The sequence below is a fragment of the Spermophilus citellus genome (assembly GCF_964194105.1).
Source record: "Spermophilus citellus genome assembly, chromosome: 1".
Lineage (NCBI taxonomy): Eukaryota > Metazoa > Chordata > Mammalia > Rodentia > Sciuridae > Spermophilus > Spermophilus citellus.
The window spans coordinates 258,528,867-258,553,112 of record NC_138182.1 but is presented as its reverse complement, the minus strand read 5'-3'; the positions used below and the strand labels follow the sequence as shown (position 1 = coordinate 258,553,112).

The 24,246-nt window shown below is 31.2% G+C and overlaps 1 protein-coding gene across 2 annotated transcripts in view; it reads left to right on the top strand.

Moving 5' to 3' along the window:
* Nucleotides 1-2,359: 2,359 nt before the first annotated feature.
* Nucleotides 2,360-24,246, top strand: part of CDH10 (cadherin 10) — a gene marked incomplete at both ends in the record, with an annotated part of 101,345 nt that continues 79,458 nt past the window's right edge. For both annotated transcript variants that reach the window (XM_081307992.1, XM_081307991.1), the window contains one exon: nt 2,360-2,590. In XM_081307992.1, the coding sequence (XP_081164118.1) occupies nt 2,360-2,590 (231 nt within the window). The remainder of the gene's footprint in view (nt 2,591-24,246) is intronic.

Genomic DNA, 24,246 nt, shown 5'->3' with positions numbered 1-24,246 from the left:
TAGTGGAAAAGGGTAGAAACCATTCATTACACGAACTTTTCCTTCCCTTAGGAAAAGTGACTTTCCGGATATACCATTGAGCACACCCTGAGATACAAAAAGACAAATATCATTTTATTAAATGTTTTTGCTACTTAGAATCCAAACAATATGAGTTTCTATAAAGTCATCACTTTAGGATGTACAACTATTTTGTGCATCAGGTGATTACTAAACTCCAAGTAAAGTATCACATATAATATTTTAGTAGAGTTTGTATCAATCATGTTGAATGACTTCACACACTATGGAGGACATTTAGTACACTCAGGAGATTTACTGCTTCACCATTAGTATTATTTCTAAAGCACATTTATATTAGCTTGTCAATATTTTAAATAACAAAACAAAAAGTAAACAGATTGCTAGCGAATAATCATAGATGGAAACACAAATGTAAACACCAGAATGCTTAGAATGCATGCTGTATAAGAGAAGTAGAACTCAATCATTTCATTCTCCAGCCACTTTTTAAAACAAATGTCTTATCATCCTTGACACATAATTTATTTCTATTGGAAAAATTTAAAAATCCACACATAATTTTAAAATAAAAATAATGTTCTGGGACTGGGTTTGTAGCTCAGTAGCAGAGTGCTTGCCTAGCATGTGTGAGGCACTGGGTTCCACCCTGAGTACCACAAAAAATAAATAAAACAAAACAAAACAAAACAAGGCATTCTGGCCATTTACAACTACAAAAAGTTTTTTTTTGGATAAGAAATTCTAATGATAAGATAAATGAGGATTAAGAATTTTATTTAAAATATGCATTTCCATAGATGAATACTTTAGCATAACAACACACAGCAGGTAATGAATCATATTCAGATGTTTGCATCCACTTACAATTTATGCAGGCATTTATTCATTCATTCAAACTATTTATTCAGCATCTACTTCGTGCAAGATCCTGTTGTATGTATTGTTACCAAAGAACTAAAGAAAACAGAGAAAAAAATCCTTCCTGAAAGAGATTATAACTGGTTGGCAGAATTTATGCATAACAAATAAATAAAATGCATGTCATGTGTTGGTATATGTAAAATATCAGAAGAGATTTCAAAACAAAATCTGAAGGAACCAAAGGGCCTATGTAAGTTGCTATCTTGGGAAAAGACATTCCAAGCACAGGGAACAAGCAGAAAGACTTGAGGAAAGAAGCAGATGAACTCTGTTGCAGGGTGAAGAAGAGGGTCCTTGTAACTGGAAAGGAGTTGGTCAGGAGGGCAGCTGGAGGGTTGAAGTGAAGCAGGTCAGAGGAGTGACAGTGATGAAGGGAATGCGGTAACTGTGCATAGATTTTAGATTTCACTCAAAGTTAGATGAGAAGCCAGTTGAATGTTCGGTGCACAGCAGTGAAATGGTGTAACTTACTTTTGAATGGGGTTACTTTGGAGATTTTGTTGTGAAAATATTGACAGGCACAACGTGGAGAGTGGGGAATAGACTATTGCCACAGTCCAGCAGAGATGCCATGCAATTTGGGACAAACTTGGTGGCAGTAGGGACCATTAGAACTGCACAGTTTGGGTAAACATAGCACAGGTAGAGCTGTGACTTGATTATATCCTCTTACCCACTAGTATTCATTGTTTTAGAAATGATTCTCTGAAGTGGGATTTTTTTTTTTTTCTGCATCTGGGAAAACCCAGATGTTTCACACACCAAAGAAAAGAGAGGAAATATTTTAACCCAGTGTAATCCTCTTTTGTTTATATGTTTGTTTGCTTGTTTTTGCCTTTACTTTTGCATCTAGACTAAATTGGAAAAAAATTGTCCACTGTTTGAAAAATATTTAGGTATTATTATATTTCACAAGTAATGCACAATTCCTGTAGTTTATTTAAATCACTGTTTTTAAGTAAAATTTATTCCAGAAAAAATGATACACAATATAAAATACACCTCCAATCTATAGGAATTATAAATTCTAAATACTATTAAATCACCAAAAGAGATAAATTAACTTCATGATGTCTCTTCTTTATACTTTGTTTGAAAGAAAACACCCATAATTATATTTTCTTAAACCATGCATATTTTATGACACAATGCTCCCCCAAACCAATCACTATTCTATGAAAAATAGTTACACTAAATATTTTAATAAATTTGTATAATTTTAAATTTAGAATGACAAGTAACAGTCATGATGTTGTCAACTGACTTTTTTTTTTTATCTGTTTGCTTAAAGATTTTGGAAACGTACCAAACATTAATGAAATGTTGGAAACCAGTTGCAATGCAGTAAAATCCAATCCAGTAAAATAGGACTACTTTTTCTTCATCCACTTTGGGATTTGTCAACAAGTGAACTATGACAATACACCAGTTTTTGAGACTGATTCTACTCTGCGTATGCCTGCCACATTTCTGTTCTCCAGAGATAACATTCAGAAGGACTCCTGTGCCTCAACAAAGGATTTTAGGTGCACAAGTGTCAAGAAGTGATGGCAAAATTCTGCATCGTCAAAAACGTGGTTGGATGTGGAATCAGTTTTTCTTACTGGAGGAATATACAGGATCTGATTATCAATATGTAGGCAAGGTAAGTCCATACTGAAATGACAAATATTTACCTTCATACTTTACAAGTCTTACTATGTATGGAAAATGAAAGGTTGTAGAGATGATGATCTGTATAACTTTGATTCCCAAAATATCCCAAAAGCATTATTTATGAAATACTATTCTATTTTGAAAAACTAGGAAATTAATAAATGTAGGAATTCATTAAATTGAATTAATATTTTTCCACCAACTCATGGACTAAAGATGTAAAAAAAAATCACTTAAAATTTTAACTACAAAACAATGATAGATATGTTAATATAGTCATTTAAATGACTATATGCATATGTGTTTGTGTATATATGTGTGTGTATATGCATGTGTATTCTTTAGTTTTCTTAAATCAAAATTTGAGAGTATTTGTATAAAAGAAAAACAACTAAGAAGATCAGCAGGTAGAAACAATTTACTTACTACAATATGAGGGGGGCATACAAGTCTTGCATTAAACTTTGTTAAGTTTTTATCTTCTAAGTAACACTATTTTTGATAAAATATATTTTCATTCATTTAAAAAATGTTGATATGTTTTATCATATTCAATTCTATCAGTCCTTAAACATCTGATAATGTAAGAAAGATGATATTAAAGGTGAAATATTATATTGAGAAGGAAAACAAATAGCAACCTAAGCAATCTTAGCAAAAAGCAAGAATTAACAGACTTGTCATAGACCCAATGGTTGCATGCTTAAGAGCACAGAGTGAAGGTAATTTTTATGGATGTCATTATAGAAAACTTTTAAAACATGAAATCAACCACATAAAGATGTGATAATGGTAATCTTGCCCATAGAAACTATAAATAGTTTTGTTTGGTTTTTCCTGGACATAGGGATCATTTGGCATCTATTTCCCTTCATCTAGTTCTTAATGAGGATTTAATAAATGTTGAGAAATTAAATTATTACATTATATATTCTCTCCACAGAGTCAAGATGCTTCTTGTTTTCTTTCTTTTTTCATTTCCCATAGAATGTCAATACTTTAAAATCAAGAACTGTACTTCATATCTTTGTCCATAGTCTTGGAATAGAGCTTAATAACTACTTAGCTGATTGAATTAACTTGAGCCTTATTGAATTGAATTCCCTCAGCCATCTGGTACCACTTGGCTCTTCAGCAGATAAAACTAGTCTAGAATTTTAAATCACTGAGTACAATTAAAGTGAGTAACCACTTAAGATATATGCATCTTGATATGCAGTCAAATTATAGTCTCTCTATTCTGCTCTATGAAAGCAAATCAGAAAATCATTTAATGGGATGGGCATAGAGAATTTACGGTAGTTACTTTCTGTAATCTATATACTGAGCTCCTGGATGAACAAAAATTTAGTAAATGCTTTACCTCTGAGATACAACTAGATTCTGAATCTGTATTACAGCCACAGTGTCCATTTTATACTGTATGTTTCAAGTGGTAGAGCACTTTCAAGTTACTGTGGATTATTCATTTCATAATCTGTGAAATAGGAATTTTGTTATTTTTGTCTATATTACAGTATTATATTAGTTATATTGCATTAATTGCCTATATTATTTAAAATCTTATTTTAAATGGAAGCATACACATTTATATATGTCAAAAAGGCAATGCCAAACTTACAATAATTTAATAAATGTGCCTTATGATGAATGTAAATTCAGAATAAGATATATTTTCTTCAGGAAATATAAAAACTTAAAATATCCTACATATTCTCACTAATATTATTTATAATAAGTTTATTACAGCCATGGAAATTTCCCCTTAAGGTTTCACTTCCTTTAAGATAAGCATGTGATCTTAATGTGCGATGAGCATAAGAATGTAAAGAGGAAGAACATTTTTTAAATATTCAAACAACTGGGAGTGCATTTAATTCATCAGATAAAAATTTTTGCTTATAGTGTGAAAGTTGAGGGAAACACAGGAAAATCATACAGTTGGCCACAGATCACCTAGCATATATAATGTTTTTTTCTGCCAACATTTCTTTTTCAATGTTTAATTGCATTCTCTTGGTCTTCATTTTCTCATCTATGAAATCAAAAGTAATGATTATACCAGTGAACATTTATGCACATTCAATTTTTAAAGTACTATTATATTACTAATGTAAAGTGTATTTTAATATCTATTTTAAAAAGAGATAAAGAAATAAAGAGAGCATCGGGCGGTGGGGAGAGAGAAAGAGAAGTCAGTGGCTGAATTTCACCACCACAGCTACTATGTTATAAGAAACAGAGTTGGACTGGGGCTGTAGCTCAGTGGTAGAGCACTTACCTAGCGTGTGTGAGGCACTGGGTTCAATCCTCAGGACCATATAGAAATATATAAATTAAATAAAGGTATTTCATCTATAATATGCATATATATTTTTAAAGAAATAAAATCAACCATAATGAACTTAAAACATTTCTTTGCCGAGTTTTCAATAACTAAGAAGCCTATTCTAATAAATCATTCAATCAAATAGATTTCCAAGCAAAAAAAATATCTATCATTAAACCTTTTTTCTTCAAAGAGTTAGTAAGAATGCTGCTCTTTAAGGTATTTTCTATATACAAAAATTGATAGCATTTTGGGGAAGTTTTCATGTACTGGGTCCAATTTCTTCAACTTTGAAAGCATAGTCTTCAAGAGTTGAACTTCAAGAAATATACTTTAAACTGTGTAGCCTTTGTATTGAAAACCTCTATTTTCAAATTTCCTAATTTGATTTGAGAAACATTATAATTTTGAACTTTTTATCAATTTGATTTTTTTTATATGTAGTTTCTAGTCACAGAGTCTTGTTGCCTGTAAGAGTTGTCCTGTTTTATCATAATTTCCAATTTCTCAGCTTCCTATTTTCAAATCTAAAATAAATAATGAAACTAAAACTTGTATTCTTGAATTTAATTTTGGTAGTAACAGACAACTCTAAGTAAATTACTAATATTATTTACTGTACAAACTTTGTATCTTATATAATAGTCTGAAGTGATGAAAAGCATGTTAAAATAGATTTTCATAAAAATCAGATATAGAGACAAATCCAAACCCACAAAAATTAATAATATAAAAATATAATAGTGGATTTGTCTCTGAATCAGTATAGTAAAATAATTCACTTCAGGAAATAAAACTGTGAGCATATATATATGGTCATGTATATTTGTGCATTTATATAATCAGAATAACCCTCAATCCTCTTAATATAATAAAATCATACAGTATCCAGAGTCATAAAAGATTAAGGGGCCTCCTAGCAATTCTGAACTAACAGATGTTATTAATATCCTTTTCTAAATACAGAATTAGGTCCCAATTTTTGAGCATTCTTGAAAAACAGAAACCATGTTCAACTATTTCTTAAAATCATAACCCTTTCCCCTGAAACATTGTTACCTTATCAGACTGGATCGATAATGCCTGCTTTCCATTTTAATAGATTAAGAATATAGTTGAAGCTGTTATTCCCACTGATAATTTACCTGGGATTCCCTTCCAACCATGAGGTACATCAAATCTTTAATGCATTGCTGAGCTTATACACTCTGTAAACCTAAGATGAACAATCATTCTCCCTCTTGAATAGTCAATAGAAATACTGCTCCTAATGCATTTGTAACAGTTTGGAAACAGCTGCTTTTGTTTGCACAAATTTCTTGCTGGTCATTTGACATTTCATTATTTTAGTTTACATTTTCTGACTCTAAACTTTCCCATGATCAAAGAGGAATGAGTCATGTATTTTGTCAGTTCTTCTCAACTTCATGTTTTCAGAACTTTCTCATTTGCCTGCACCTTCTGAATGACTGTGATGAGCTCAAATTACCCTAGATTAGTGGTTCTAACTGTGAGTGATTTTGCCTCCCCTGGGGCATTTACATGTGTGTGAAAGCATTTTAGGTTTTTACAACTTGGCATGTGATTCTTAGGTCTTGCTGTCAATGGCCAGGACTACTACTAACCATTCACAATGCATAGAACTGACCCTCCAAGGAGTTTACAGTTGTCAATGTCAGTAGTGCTAAGATTGAAAAACACCTTTCTAGAGTTTGCTAGAGGGTTTTTTCCTTTTCTTTTCTTAAATGCTTCAATCTTAATTTTAAATTCTTCACGAGTTCTTACTTCTGAATCTACTTTAATTACAATCATATATTTTCCCTTGAGAGTTGCCAGTCATACTTGTTTTCCCCAGCTTCTACTTCTACCAAGACCTGAACTCCTGTCTTAAGGCTTGTAGTGGCACCAACCTGCCAGTCATCCCTTGCTGTAGAATTGTGGGCACCAAATACCACTATGAATGAAGTAATTATTCATTATGTCAATAAATATCTAGAAGGCCTTCCAGGTGCTACTTTGTTGTTAAGCATATGGCAATAAAAATTAAAATTCTCTGCTCACTGACTATCTTATATATTATTACAAATAATATTTAAGGGTGTGAGGAAATTATGAGGCTTTTTTTCTTTTTGTCTCAGGTATGGCCAAGAACAAAACAATAGTTAGGAAATATCACCATGTTTCATTTTTGCAATACTGAAAACTAAAATTGAAATAACACAGTTTTGGAATTTGTGTTTCATGAATCACTGTTATTAAATGTTAAGACTAGACAGTCAAAGAACCTGCTTTTATATTTGTCTTTTTGTTTTTAGAAAGAGTTGTTCATGTGTAAAGCCTCATAATGAAATGGTCACTCAGAATTTCTAAAGGAAGTATCTCTCAGAAACTCTTTCTTTTTTTCTACCAGAAACCTTACAGGTGATACATGAAAGACAAACTCATTTTTAAACACTACTGTGTTCAGAAATATCAATGATATCCACTATATTGGACTGTGTTCCTGTTTCCATGTTACTTTTAATTATATGGGCATAATCATGGTCAACTCTGAAAGGAGTGGTTAGAAGTCAAAGTGAGGCATGTCTAAAATGGGCAATTTAAAAAACTTCATAATATATGGTAGTTTGGAGAGGAAAAAATACTTTTTAATTACTGAAATCAAACCTATATAAAAATAAAATGATTACTAATTATAAACTATTGATAGGCTAGGAATGGAAGGTGGAGGTTGCTGGGATACATTTATTTTCTATTTGAACAGTACCAAATACAGATACAAAATAAATAGAATCTAAAAAAGGTAAATGGAGTAGGAAATATTAGTGAAAAAAAGCTCTGGAAGAAATCATTATGTGGTATCATTGACAAAGACTCTTTTAAATTAAGTGATACATTTCTTCCTAATGGGTGGGCATTTGGATAAAAAGAGACATTGTTTCCCTTATATGTAATAAGTTATTCCCTGATAGCACTGCAAAGTGAATATATGATAGATTCTCTGGTGACTTTTATACAAATATACTAATAATCAAGCTGGAATCAATAAAAGCATTTTAAGAGGGTGCCCTGCAGAAGAATCCAATAATGTTTTCCAAGCAAGCCACCTATTGGTTCTTAAGTCACACACACACACACACACACACACACACACACACACACACATATATATATATATATATATATATATATATATATATATATATATTATTCAACTAATATTTTAACCAGAAATTATATAGAGAAAGCATGCTTGCATTCACAAAACTCACTATAATGTTGTAAAAAAGAAGTAAGTATTCAAGATGATCTTAAGTAGCACTCCAGATATACTTGGCAGAGCTTGAAAGCCTCCATAATTATTTTGAAGATTAAAAATTATATCAAAAAGTATGTGCAGCTAAGATTTGTAAACACATAGAGAGGACATGGAGATTCATTTTAACTTTTAAGTCATTCCGAAAGACTACTTTAACCATTTTACATATTTACTTTACACATTATCCTATACAGAAGTTTTATTGTGTCTTAGTGACATTCTAAGAAATTGACCTTGAAGTTTGGTTTATGTAAAACATTTTACCTTATTCCATTTAAAATAATTGTCATCACTTTCAAACAGAATATGAAATGTCAAATGTGAATTGTGAAAAATAAAATCATTCAGGCACAAAATCAATTGGGAAATAGGAGGCTTGAAAAACATTTTAGATGAAATGAACCTAATAGGCATATTACACATTTTGTCCAATACTAGCAGAATACCCATTCTTCTAAGCACAAATGAAGCATTCTCTAGGAGAGATCAAGTTGGATAAGGAACAAAGCTTAACAAAGTTAAGATGGTTGTAATTGGGCTGGGGATGTGGCTCAAGTGGTAATGCGATCGCCTGGCATGTGCGGGGTGCTGGGTTCGATCCTCAGGACTACATAAAAAATAAAAAATAAAGATGTTGTGTCCATCAAAAACTGAAAAATAAAATAAAAAACTCTCTCTCTCTCTCTTAAAAAAAAAGATGGTTGTAATCATATACAGTATTTTTTCTAGCTATAATGGAATTACTCTAGAAAGTAATAAAAGTAGAAATTTTAGAAAAATTGCAAATGCAGGGAAATAATATGTTCTTGAACAACCTATTGACTCAACAAAATATTAAAAGTTAAATTATAAAATGTCTTGAAATTAATGAGAATCAACACACAATATATCAAAAGTTTTGTAAGGCAATAATAGTTCAAAGAGAGCAGTTTATAGCAATAAATGCCTACATCAAAAAAGAAGAAAAACTCAAATAACATCATTACAACTCAATGATTTGGAAAAATAAGAACAAACCAGACCAAAAATCAATAGAGGGAATAAAATTTTTAAAAAGATCAGAGAAAAAAATAAATTAAGAAAACAATAGAAACTCTGAGGAAAATCAAGAGTTGTCTCCTTGAAATGATAAACAAAATAGACAACTTTTTAGCCTGAATAAATAAGGGAGAAGAATCAAATAAATAAGTCATAGACAAAAAGTGAAGTAATTATAATTAACACAGAAATACAAAAGGGTCAAAAAAATCACTGAGTATTTATTCTATGACAAATTGGATAAACTAGAAATATTTCATAGAAATGGATGGCATTGTAAAGTTGAATCAAGAAGAACAAAATCTGAACTGACAAGTAGGGAATAATAAAATTAAATCCATAAAAATATCATCAAATAAAGTCTAGTATCAGATGGATTCACAGTGGAAATCCCCATCTAAAGAACTAATGCCAGTCCTTTCCAAATCATTTGAAAAATTGATATGGAACAAATATTTCCAAACTCAGTTATGAAGCCAGTATTACCCTACTAACAAATCCAGATAGATACTACAAAAAAAGAAAGAAAGAAAGAAAGAAACTTATAGGAAATTCAGTATTTTGGAAGAACATAGATACTAAAATCCTCGACAAAATACTCACAAACCAACTGAACAATACAGAAACTATAATTCACCATGATCAAATTAGTTTTACCTTTTAGCTGAAAGGAGGGGTCAACCTATGAAAATCAATAAATGAGGTACACTATATTCATAGAAATAAAAAAATATATATGATCATTTAAGTAGATGCATAGTAAGCATTTGACAAAATTCAACATCATTTCATTATTAAAATCTCTCAATAAATGTGGCATAGAAGGAATGATATCAACACACTAAGGATCATATATGAAAATTCCATGGTTAGCATCACACTGGAGAAAAGTTGCAAGTTTTTCTAAGATCAGGAACAAGACAAAGATGCTCATAAATTCTATTCCACATGGTACTGGAAGTTCTAGCAACAATCATTAAAAAACAAAAGTGAATAAAAGACATTTAAATAGACTAGGAAAAATGAAGTTTTGTCTGCTCACTGATGACATTATCTTATAGAAAGAAAACCCTAAAGAAGATATCAAATATCAGCTAGAATCAATAAATTCTCTAGTAGGAGGGCACAAAAATTTCAGTGATTCGATATGTGCAGAATTCGTACTGCAGTGCATTTAAATGGGAATGCAGAAGGATAAATTGGAGAAACACATGTGGCAAACTTCTGAGTATCTTGCCTGAGATAAGCCCGTATATTCAGCAGTACTGAAGAAGGTGGGAAGCAGTATTAAAGCAATCAAGAGAAAATCCTTTTTGTTTTTTGTCTTTCCTCATTGATTAAAAACTGCAGTACAATAATCCGTAGACTATATGATGGGAAGAATTCTTATTTTTCTTTATTTCAGAGAAAATGTTTAATATTTTACCATTAATTCCAAAGTTTCCTAAGACTATTTTAAATAATTTCTTTTTCAGAATAAAGAACTTTTAATTCTAATACCTAATGCTTTTTTATTCATAAAGAAGTATGAAATATTTCCCAATATACTTATGTTCCCATTGAATACTGTTTATTTCTCCCTTTTTTAAATGATTTGAGAGATACTTTATTTTTTCTTGTCTGAACTAAACTTTGAAGTTCTGGAAAAGTCCACATTGTTAATTCTTTGTATATTTTAATCCGTTTACTTTGTATATTTTTAAATATTTAACTTTTTATCTTATTGTTTTCTTCTTTTTTTAATGCTTTGATTTATCTCTCAATTTAGGCTTTTCTGATATATATTTTTTGTACACAGAGTATGGTTTTGGGTTTTCACAGGGAAGACTACAGAGGTGAAATGTTGATGTCAACACATCATATGATGCCATGGGCTCAGGCTTTAACATTACTTATTACTGATCATGTAAGGCTAAGGTTCCCAAGTAAGCATTTAGGTAAGATGTGACCCTGTACACTAAATTTTCTAAAATTTTCCTGTTGGATTTAGATATGAACTTTCTACTTGTGACATGAAAGAGGTAGGCAGTAATACCACATTTCCTAGTCTGTTAAATAGTTTGCACAAAATGGATTTTTTTTTTCATGAATGTTGGACAGAATTCAGAAAAGATACCCTATGGCACCACAATTTTATTGTAGGGAAATTTGAACCATTGATTTATTTTCTCTAATGATGATAAGGATAACTAAAGTATTTTTCTTCCTTGTAGTAAACAGCACTTTAAACGTTTATTAAATTTTAATTGGAAAAAGTATAATTATGTCTCATAAAAGAATCCCAAAGTGATATAAATCATTTTATTTTTTAAAATGTTTATTTTAGTATAACACTTGTCATAGTGATACAAAAAGCGTCTGTAAAACACTCACTCAGTTTCCCATATCGTTAACATGTTAATTACCTTAGTGCATTTGTCATATGCTTTATTAACTTGGTTCTATACATTGCTCAGAGTCCATATCTTCTCTTAACCTTTTTCACTTCTAGGATCCAACCAGGACCCCACAATGCCATTAGTTCTCATGCATCCTTAGACTTCTTTGAGCTCAGGAAGCTTTACAGATTTCTTTGGTTTTGATTACTTTGATATTTTTGAGATATACACACGAAATATTTTGCAGCATGTGTCTGAATTTTTTTTTCTGATTTTTTTTTCTCATGTATACAGTATGGTTGTGGGCTTTTTGGTGGCTGACCCAGAGGTGAAGTGCCATTGTTGACATATCTATCATGCGTTGGGCACATACTTCAGCATTACTTATTACTGATGATGTTAACTTTCAATTCTGGTAAAGTTTCCAATGAAACACTACTTTCCCAGTCACTGATCATAGCAAATAATGAATGCACTGGCGGTTATTCTCCAACTCCGTTAAGGGTAGATTTACAATGTTATTTTAAAGTTTCCTGTAGAGGAGAATTTTATTTTCTACCCTATTCATTGATTTAGTTACTCATTATTTGTTGTTGTTGTTTTTGCTTTTGAATGTAATATAAACTCCGTGACTTACTTTATTGCTTAAATTGATCCAAATTTGACCATCGGGAAGTCTAGCCAATCATTTTATTCCCTGAGCACTTTCTTACTTTCTGGAACTATCTTGCATATTTGCCAGCTAAGTGCTGGAATAAGACATTTCACAAGGAAGGCATTTTAAATAGAAAGATGTGAGGAAGTTTAACTTTCCAGAATTCAAGTGATCTTATGTTGTAATGCAGAAAGCACATAGTTCTGAGTTGAAGCAAACATTTAAATACCTAATAAATTAAATACTGAAAGATAATGTAGGGTATCAGGAGATTTCAATGTAATAAATATCAGGAAAACTCAGTATGGAAAAGTCAGCCTCATTTAATTGCTTTTGTAACTACTGGATAACAATCTAGGAGATCAAATTTCAATTAACAGTGATACAATTGAGGAAATTCTGATGGCAAGTCATCACAGAAAAATCACTCAAAACAATAATTAGAGTTGCAAAAAATAAGTAAAAAGTTATTGTTGGGGAGTTAGAAACTGACTCATGACAAATAGCTTTATGATTTGATTAAAAACATCAGGAATCAATATTTTCAGACACAGTGAAACAATTAGATAGGTTTATATATTTTAATCTCATAATTCCATATTGAAAAATATAGATGTTATTAACCCTAAAAGAAAAAGAATGTTTTACAGAAATGCTAGTTATAAAAAAATAAAATGAAACATGTTCAAACTTCCAACAATAGGATAATGGTTAAATAACCAAAATGACTTGCAAAATAAAGCTTGCACAGATCTTAAGGTAAATATACAGACCATAAAAGCTTATGGGAATATTATTAGAAAGGAACATCTCTACTACTGGAAACAACAGATAGAAAATTAAAAGTATGTGTTCTTTACACTAAGTGAATCGAATAAATGTTCAGGTTTGTTCATTTACATTCATTTATTTATAGTTATTCAGTAATTCTTTGATCATCTATGATGCATCAGAAGCTAAGGGTGTAGAATAAATTTTAAAACTTGTATTTTGACAAAATCTCAAAAACATTTGAAAATATAAATAGAATCCTGTCATCATTGAGTTCTTTTGAGAGTTAAATATCTTAATTCATAAAATATTGAAGGCAATAGACTAAAATTGTAGGTGAGGATTCAGGAGACATTTGGAGGGCAAAGTCGACCTCCTGGTCTCAGAAAGGTTTGAATGACTATGAAAAATTCACTTGAAGAGAAGCTCTTCTGTAATAATTAGTATACTAACTCATAATTAATCCCTAACTCATATACATGGGCTATTTTTTGTTTAATCTATGGGTTAGTTTGGACTTAAGCCTATCATCTTGTTCTTTTTTTCCCTGTTTGCTTTTGCTGCTTTTTTTCTTTTCTCTTTTTCTATTGTCTGTTAAAGTAACTGAACTTGGTTGTAACCATGCTAGTAATTTGTGTGTGTGTGTGTGTATGTGTGTAAGTGTGTGCAGGATTTGGTATGCTGTGGGTAGTGGCTAGATACAGAAGGCCTGTGATCTAAGAATGATTTTTTTTTTTTTTTTTGGTGCCTGGGATTGAACTCAGGGTCACTCAACCAGCAAGCCACATCCCCAGCACAATTTTGTATTTTATTAGAGACAGGATCTCACTGAGTTGCTGAGTGCCTCCCCATTGCTGAGGCTGGCTTTGAACTTGTGATCCTCCTGTTTCAGCCAATCAAGCAGCTTGGATTACAGGTGTGTACTACCATGCCCAATGATTTTTTGCATTTTTTAAAGCTAGGTTTAACAAAGAAATAAAGGAAAAGAACATGATGTAAAGGTTAAAAGTGGTCCTACAAACTAAAGTATTTACTATTTCTTATCTCCATCTTTACAAATAAAGAAAAAAGAAAAAAAGAATGAACCTGTTTAGTGCCTTCTTTGGAAATTACTTTATGGAAATTCCTCTTTCTGTATGATAGTGTGAAGCCCTTAAAAATATTGGTGCTAGATTAAACCAATCAAAATGACCTTAATAGTTCTACTACTTTCAGATGTGTTTGTCAAAGCTTTAAAACTCTTTAGCTATCTTTTATAAATGAATAGAAAAATCAAAGTTTTAAAACATTTTATCACAATATGCATCAAGTAAAACTTGAAAATTTTACATGTCTTCCCTTTGGGCAATAAAAGCAGTGTTTCCTAAGAGATAGGAAGCAAATTAGAATAAAAACTCTATTTTTCTCAGCTCACTGCCTTGAGAGACAAGTGAAATAGAAGAACCCGGGCTGACCCTAATGCTAATGACCAAGTTTTGAGATTCCAGGAAAACTGAATTGGCCCATGATCACATGCCTCAATATCTCAGGACAGAGTACCAGAGATGAGAAAGCTATAGAGTGAGATAACTCCATAAATATTAATAGCATACCCCTCAATTATTCATCATGTGTGAAAACTACCTGAGGCTAGGGGAAGAACCACATACAGACATTAGAAGAAAACACTGTCCCCTGTTCACAGGGAGCTGAGAATAGCAACGTTCTTATCAACCAGACAGGGAAAAAATAAAAATAAAGAAACTATGTGTTATTGATTAAAAACGAATACCTTGACTCAAGTAGAAAACAATTAACCTAAGAATTATCACAATTCTTCATTTAGAAAAAAACAAAAATCTTAAAAAATAATATTCAAAACACAATAAAGTTTATTAAAAATATACTGAATCCCAAAATGAATTCTTCTGTGTAATGAATTATAAAATTATAAGTTGTGCAAATAAGCAGGAAAGTGAACACTAATAAACAGATAAGCCAATCAATTGAAATTAACCCAGAAATTAAACATGTTATAATTAGCAAGGATATGAAAATACTTACAATGCATGTATTCCTTCTAATAAAATAATAATTGGGGCCATTGAATATACAAAAGGTACATAATTCAATCCTTTTTAGTTGTAAAGTAAAATGTATATAATGGAAGATACAGAAGGTATAATTATGATTAGGTTAGATATTGCAGAAATAAAGAATAAGGAAGGTGAAGACAAAGCAATAGAAATTACCCAACTCAAACAAAGAGGTTAAAAAACAAATTCTCTTTTAAATTGAAGATTTTTTTCACTTAGTTTTCTATGCTACCCATTCACTAACTTATTTTAGCCAGAATGAGTTTAGTTTCTATTGGCTATTTATGATTTAACTTACAAAAAACATTGTACAAAATTAGTTTATCAATATCCAACTTTAATCCAGCTTTAGTGTTATACAGATGCTGCTGTTAATGTGACACAGATCACGTTATTGCAATTCTCATTGTCTTGTGCGTTCCTCATCTGTTTAAAATCACACATTTTTTTTTATTCTCATCACGATTGCTTCTTACATCTCATATTCAGTAGGAAATCACGTGTCTTTGTTAGGAAATAAGAATTTTCTTTAGTATATTTGCTATTAATGATAATACTGAATTTGAAGAGATCTTGGACTTCATGTGAAAATATTGATTTTTGTGGGTATAGAATTTGAGAATGACAGATATTTCTCTCTCTTTTGGTATTATTGGATTCTTGTTTTTGAAAAATTAGCGGATGGTCTGCTTCTCATATTGAACACCACTTTACCACTTGCCTTTTTTAATTTTTATTTTTTTTCTACTGCTTTTAAGCGTTAGCCTTAAGGTTTTCTATTTAACTTACATGTTTAAATCTTCTAGAGCTATTGGTGAGAGCTAGACTGTGGCCATAGCTTCATAGAAGCAATATTGTTACTTTACATGTGGTTACTTATGCATTATCTTTCCTTTATTTTTTCTGCCTTTATTTCATTTATATAGGTTAATTATCTGTTTTTAACTGTTTAATAATTGAACATTTTATCAACCTCCTTTTTTATTAATTCTTTTCAGTTATACATGACAGTATGATCCATTTTGCCAAAATTATACAATCATAGAAAATATCTAATTCTAATTAGAACCCCCTTCTTGTGGGTTGGTGTGATAACCAAATTATGTTAGATCTATTCTATTGTCTTTCCTATTCCTATTCCCCCTCCATTCCTTTCATTCTCCTTTGTCTAATCAACTGAAACTCTCTTCTCCTCCTTCCCTTTATTGTGGTTTAGCTTCCACATATATGCAAAAATATTTGACCTTTAGTTTTTTGGGATTGGCTTATTTCACATAACATGAGAGTTTCCCATTCAAGTTATTTACTGGCAAATTCCATAATCTCATTCTTCTTTATGGCTGAATTATATTCCATTGTGAATATATACCACAATATCTTTATCTATTCTTCTGTTGATGAGCATAAAGGTTGGTTCCATAGTTTAGCTATTGTGAATTGTACTGATATGAACATTAATGTGGCTGTGTCACAGTAGTATGCTGATTTTAAGTCCTTTGGGATAGATGCTGAAGAGTGGGATAAATGGGTCAAATGATGGCTCAATTCCTGTTTTTTTTTGAGGAATCTCCATATTGCTTTTCAGAGGGGTAGAAAAAATTTGCAGTCCCATCACAATGTATGAATGTACCGTTTGCCCCCATCCTTGCCAACATGTGTTATTTGTATTCTTGCCATTCTGGTAGAAGTAAGATAAAATATCAGTGTAGTTTTCCATTTCTCTAATTTCTAGACATATTGAACTTTTTTATATATTTGGTTTCATTCATATTTCTTCTTTTTTTATTTTTATGGATCTATTGTTTTATATTGTTTCCAGAATTTTTACCATAATTCTTTTCTGAAATAACTTCTTTGCTCTTATCTGAAAGTGGTAGACTGTCTCTAAGAATTTGATAGGAGCTACACACATATTTTCACTATATGTTGTATTTTAATCATTTGCATATCTTGTTAAACACACTGGACTATTTTTATGAAGTCAAATTATTTATTTGTTTCCCTTTTTTAAGTTTTTTCCTTCATTTTTCTGATTCACTTCTTGGAGCTAACACTCTTCATTCTTTTGTTTCTACATTATTTTGTTTTTGATGTTTTTATTATTTCATTATAGTTATACATAACATTGGGTTCGTTGACATAATCATACATGCAAGGAATAAAAATTGTCTATCTTTCTAAATGTTTCACAAATATTTTTGGTCTTAAATATTCTTTTATCAACTATATTCAGAGAAATTTCTGTATTTTTAAAATTTGTTCTGAGGTATTTATGTTTTTGTAACTGTTTAACTCTTCACATTTTTTCCTGAGCTCTCTTTGTTGTCTTTTTTAGTAAAATATCTTCTATCAATTTTTGCATCAATTATTTCGCATCAATTCTTTATAGTCTTTTTTCAAAGAAACCAATTTTCTTCATAATTTTCTGGTGTTATTTATTTATTTATTTACTTATTGATTTGTATACCTTTCTATTGTGTTCTTCTGCCCATTCTTTTTCTTCTTCTAGTAAATTTTACAGTATCTTAGCTGTTTTTCCCCCTCATTATTGATTCAAATAAGTCTTATATAGGTAGTAGTACATACAGGTAGGTATTGTGTGAAACATGCAAGAATGCAGGAATTTTCTCTTTATATGTGAATATGATGTCAGACATGAAACTTGTATACATTGGCTGTTATTTCTTTACACTCATTAAAGTTGGTGTTTCTAAGGCTGTTCAATATGTAGAATGAGTCTCAACTCTCAGTCTCATACATGTATAACTTCCTGCAAATAAAGTCTTCTCTTTGATTCATTTTATCCTAAAATTCTTGTGCCAAAACTGATCCCCTACACTTCTGCCATCAGTTCACATCACTATTCATTTTCTTCTAAATAAGATGGTGCTGATTTTTTTCTTGCCCTTTAATACCAATTTTACTCAATCCTTAAGCAATGTGAGAGTTTGGGAACCAATATGTGCAGTTGAAAATCCATATTAAAAATATCTTTAAAATTTATTTTAACTAGGAATATATAACAGCAAAATGGTTTTTAATTCATTGTACACAGTTGTAGCACAACTTTTTATTTCTCTGATTGTACATGATGTAGCACCACACCCTATGTGCAGTCTTACATGTACATAGGTTAATGATGTCCGTTTCATTCCACCATCTTTCCTGCCCCCTGCCCCTTCCCCACCCTCGCTCCCCTTTGCCCAATCAAAGTTGCTTCATTTTTCCCATGCCTCCCTTTACCCCATTTCGGCCTTTGTGTGTGTGTGTGTGTGTGTGTGTGTGTGTGTGTGTGTGTGAGAGATTGGCTTGCTTCACTTAGCATGATATTCTCCAACTCAATCCATTTACATGCAAATGCCCTGATTTTATTGCTGAGTAATATTCCATTGTGTATATATACCATCGTTTCTTTATCTATTTACCTATTGAAAGGCTTCCACATTTTATCTATTGTGAACTGAGCTGCTATGAACATTGTTGTGGCTGCATTACTATAGTATGCTGACTTTAAGTCCTTTGGGTATAGACCGAGGAGTGAGATAGATGAGTCAAATGATAGTCCATTGCATGTTTTCTAATCACCATACTACTATTCTTATTTTTGCGTTCTTTATATCTCCTGGAGATTAATGCTCTATCTGATGTGTGTGAGAAAAAAATTTGCTCCCAAAATATAGGCTGTCTTTTTACCTCATTGATTGTTTCTTTTGCTGAGAAGAAGCTTTTTAGTCTGAGCCTGTCTCATTCATTAATTCTTGATTTTATTTCTTGTGCTATAGGAGTCTTGTTAAGGAAGTCGGGACCTAATTCACATGATGAAGATTTGGGTCTACTTTTTAAGAATCATATGATTACATCAATTGATGCAGATAAATCATTTGACAAAATACAGCATCCGTTCATGTTAAAAACACTCAAAAAACTAGAAATAGTAGGAACATACCTCAATATTATAAAAACTGTCTATGCTAAACCCAAGGCCAATATCATTCTAAATGGTGAAAAATTGGAAACATTCCCTCTAAAAACTGGAACAAGACAGGGATGCCCTCTTCCACCACTTTTATTCAACACAATTCTTGAAACTCTAGCCAGAATAATTAGACAAAACAAATTAAAGAGATATATAGGAAAAGATGAACTCAAACTATCATTATTTGCTGATGACATGATTCTATACTTAGAGGATCCAAAAAACTCCACCAGAAAATTTCTTGAATTAATTAATGAACTCATCAAAGTTGCAGGATATAAAATCAATACCCATAAATCAAATGCATTTGTATACATTAGTAATTAATCCACTGAAAGAGAAATTCGGAAAACTACCCCATTCACAATAGCCTCAAAATAAAAATAAAAATAAAATACTTGGAAATAAACTTATTCCTTATTCTTTCTGCATGTATCATATTCCATTGCACATATATCACATTTTTATACCCCTTTATCTCTTGAAAGGCACTTAGGTTTATTTCACATCTAACATTGCGAATAGTGCTACAACAAACATAGGCATGCAGAAATCTTTTTGGTGTCCTGATTTTATTTTGTTAGAGAACAAGGAATGATGATTTCATTTGTAGTTTGTGGAGATACTTTGGACATTCTCTATACAGGAACTAATAAGGAATGTTTCAAAGGTACCATATAGGTCACCTAGAGAATGGTTGACTTCATTACACATATCTGGTCTTTCAGCTTCTCAAATCCTTTTAAGCTCCGTCTGTGATTTCATGTCCAGTGTGAATTTCAATATAATATTGATTTTACCATAGCCATGTAGACAAGTTTTTTTTTTCAGGGGCATCTTCTGGTTATGTCATGAAGACTATGATTGTATAAAAATATGGATTTTTGAATAATGAAATGTTTTAAATGAAATTGAGTTCACCTTTTGTGGCTTTATGATCCATAAGAATGATCACTTGTGAAATATACATAGCAATGCTCTGCTTGAGTCAGCTCATGAGAGTACTTTGTTAATTTTTCAGAATGTTTTTATGTTAGCTGATGCCATAGGGTACTTTTATATCACAGAACTTGGAGGACACTACAGGCCTTCTGTCTCCAGAAAGTTATTTGTCAAAGACTTGTAGCCCAGCACCATATAATATCAACTTTAATTTATTTTATAGAACTAATGTTAGAATTGAATCTACTTTGGGGCCTATGGTACATTTTTCCTGGCATATTAAAAATACTCAGTAAACCTTCTATATATACTTCCTGCCTTGTTGCTTCTCTGGTATAACCAGTATCTTTAGTACAGGTCTTGAAGCCACATTGGACCGTCTTCTGAATTCATTCATTGTTCTTACATTGACCTTGACTCAAGATTGGTAATGCTTTCTTGGCTTCTGATATAAACTAATTTATTTTCCTGTCATATGACTTATCAATTATTCCTTTCTCTGAGGCATTTTCTTACTCCTGACCCCTGTGGCTTTTAGTATTAATCAGTCTCTACTTGGCTTAATTGAAGCTGTTCCTATTATTTATATCCTGTTTTTCTGCCAAAATTCTTAAACATTATTTCCCTTCATCTTTACAATATTCAGGACTCATTGTGAATCTAATGGTTAGAATTCACTACAACCTATCAATTATTAATATATTTACTTCATGTGCATACAGTTCACAACTAACTGCAAATATGCCAATTATGATGAATTCCATAATAATGTGAAAGAGAATTGTTTGGCCTAAATCTCTTCAACTGCATTTTTACTGATACAAAACTCCATTTTAAGTAATGTGAAACCTTCAAGCAAAGTGATGAGTTAATGCACACCGTTTTTCTTCTTTATTTGGATTAAATCTTAAGACATCAGAGACAAGTCTTATTAAAATAGAAAGCCAATAGGATTTGAAATTCAGAGGCAATAAAACATTCACACTACATATGATCATCAGTCTAGCCATCATGTAAATTCCTTTGAAAAAAGGAAAAAATGATTTCAAATCATTCACAAAAGACCTTACTACTAAGTGCAAAAATGTAAATGAGGTTGAACAAAGTAGGTTAAAAGTAGGAAACAACAAATTATCATAAGCATTTTTTATATATTCTACAGAGACTTTTTAAAAATGACATCTGACTAGACAGAAAGGTAGAGAACATTTTACTAGTACACATTCTTTGCAGTAATCAAATAACAATTACGTTGTATACATGTTGCATCTTACAATGAAGCCTTTTGGAATATCTATTAAAAAGTGTCTTGCTATAGACACCTATGGAAGGGAGAGGTAAAGAACAGAATCAGGCAAAGAGAGATGGAATTGAAGGCAGTCCTTCACACTTCCACATCTGTCAGACTCTGAATGTAGGTGCCATCTGAGATGGTGACCTGTTTTCTGAAACCAACAGAATACTTTAAAGTGATTTCACACAGCCAGAGCAAAATTCAATCCTTCAAGGCAAAAGTGGAACTATCAACTCTGCGTAAATTCCCAATGCATACATTGGGTTGTAGTTTTCAATTAATAGAAATAGTTCATTAGTGTTAAAGTTTTATGTAAAATCTTCTAAAAATTAATAATGCTAAGAGAATATTCCCAGATGGGACAGGAAACTGTAACAATTTCAGACGAAAATAAATCTTACGTAAAACATTCATTTGTTCATTTAAATATGCACAGTGATGACAATGAATGTCCTAATAAATAATAAAAATTTCAATAAAAATATTTATATGTTTGATATAAGTATATCAAGCCTTCTAAAATTTTGAGAAGCATAAATTATTTGAGTGAAAAGAATGAAGCAATTTTAAATAACAATTTTGCACAAATTATTGTATAATTACATTAATGATTTTGCGGGCAATCTATTTTTTGACAAAAGTTATTTTTGATATATCTTAATGAGGAATACATATATAGTATGTATTTTATATTCAGATAAAAGCCATCACATTTGAAGTTTATTGAAATTAGTACACTGATAAAATTCCTACAATTCTTTTAATTTTTGTTGTAAAATATAAAGTTCCACCATTTTAACCATTTATAAGTGTGCAATTCAGTGAGATAAATTAGATTCACAGACTTATACAAATATCCATGCCAATCTCCATAACATTTTCACCCTTCTCAGTGCAAGTTTTTCCCATTAAACCATGATTCCAAATTCCAAATATTGCCCTGCTCATCTTCTTGCAATCAGTATGCTATTTTAGTCTATTAATTTGGCTCTTCTGGTTACCTCTATATGAAGTATAAAGGAATGATACATTATGTGTTCTTTTATGTAAAGGAATGATACATTATTTGTCTTATTGTGTCTCTGCTGTTTTACTTACTGTATTGCTCTCATGGATTTTTCACCTTGTATCAGGTCTCAGAATTCTATTCTTTTTAAAGATTGAATAATATCAATTTTGCATGTACACTATATTTTGTTTATTCATTCCTCTGAAGATGAACATTTGGGTGATTTCTTCCCTATGGCAAATCTGAAATATGCTGCTCTGAACATTGGAATACAAATAACTGTTGAAGTCCCTGCTTGCATGTCTCTGTATACACACCTGTAAATGGAAGTGCTAGGTTATAAGTCTGTTCCACATAGAATTTCCTGCAGAACAATCATGCACTTTAGGACAGTGTTTGTACAATTCTTCATTCCCAGCAGCAGTGTACATGGGGTTCAGTTTCACTGCATCCTCACCAACACTAGTTTTTGTTTTTCTCCACTGTTGAAAACCACCATCCTAACTGGGCATGAAGCATGACCTCTTTGTGGTTCACTTTGCATTTTTCTAATGACTAGTGATGCTTCATATTTTTTTCATGTATTTATTTGTCTTGGAATGTCCTCTTTGGAGAAACATGTGTTGAAGTCCTTAGATCAGTTTTTAATTGACTCCTTAGTTAAAATTCCATCATTTTGATCTTTTTAAAATAATGTGATTTAAGAACATGTTCTTTATGTCCAACATTTCTTTTTGGAGGCAATATAGCACAATATTAATAATTGCCCTCTGAGTTCTTATATATATATTTTTTTCTTATCTTTGTAACAACCTTACCTTGAAACAGTTTCAAAGTTTCTTGTCTTAAAATATAAAAGTACAAATTTAGTTATGGCAATGTCTCCTAGATATTTTTCTGGAGTGTAGAGCATGAGGTTTTGTTCAACTGACTGCCCTACTGCTCTTGAACTGATTATGGGAAAACAATTTAACTTTGAAAGGTTTTGGGGTGAGATTAAAATTGAGACACCACAAATTGAGACCACCCCATAAATTTGAGACACCACAAAAAATACATTATATGCCTATGTATACCTTGACACCTTTTGTGATAAATTAATAGATTATATATTATCAATCTATATAGGAATGTTAACATATATACCATTTCTGAAACACAACACAGAAAGAAATATAAGGATATAAAATAATAAACATTGCAATAAAAATACATTATTTAATTATATATGAACACTACTAACAAAAGGAAAGAAAGAAAGAGTCTGCACACAATAACAGGACAGGGCTATGACTTGTTGGCTTATTTAAACTTTACCTATAATCCTCATGAGCAGTTTGGTTTTATGTAGCAAAATACAGTGATTTTGAGTATAGCTGCATATAAGTTTTAAAAAAATGCATATACTGTTGTTATCATATGAAGATACAGAACATTTGAATTTGAATTACATGGTAATTTCCCTGAACGTTTCCTATCTCCATGATAATTTCTCTCATTTCTCTTGATATAAATCAATATTCTAATAGGAATTTCATTAAATCTATAAAACAGTTTTGGTAGTGTGGCCATTTTCACAATATTAATTCTGTCTATCCAAGAGAATGGTAAATCTTTCCATTTTCTAAGACCTTCTTCAATTTCTTTCTTTAGTGTTCTGTAGTTAGAATTGTAGAGGTCTTTCACCTCTTTTGTTAGATTGATTCCCAACTATTTTAATTTCTTTGAGGCTGTTGTCAATGGGGTAGTTTTCCTAATTTCTCTTGCAGTGGCTTCATAACTTATGTATAGAAATGCATTTGATATATAGGTGTTGATTTTATATCCTGTTACATTGATGAATTCATTTATTCTAGAAG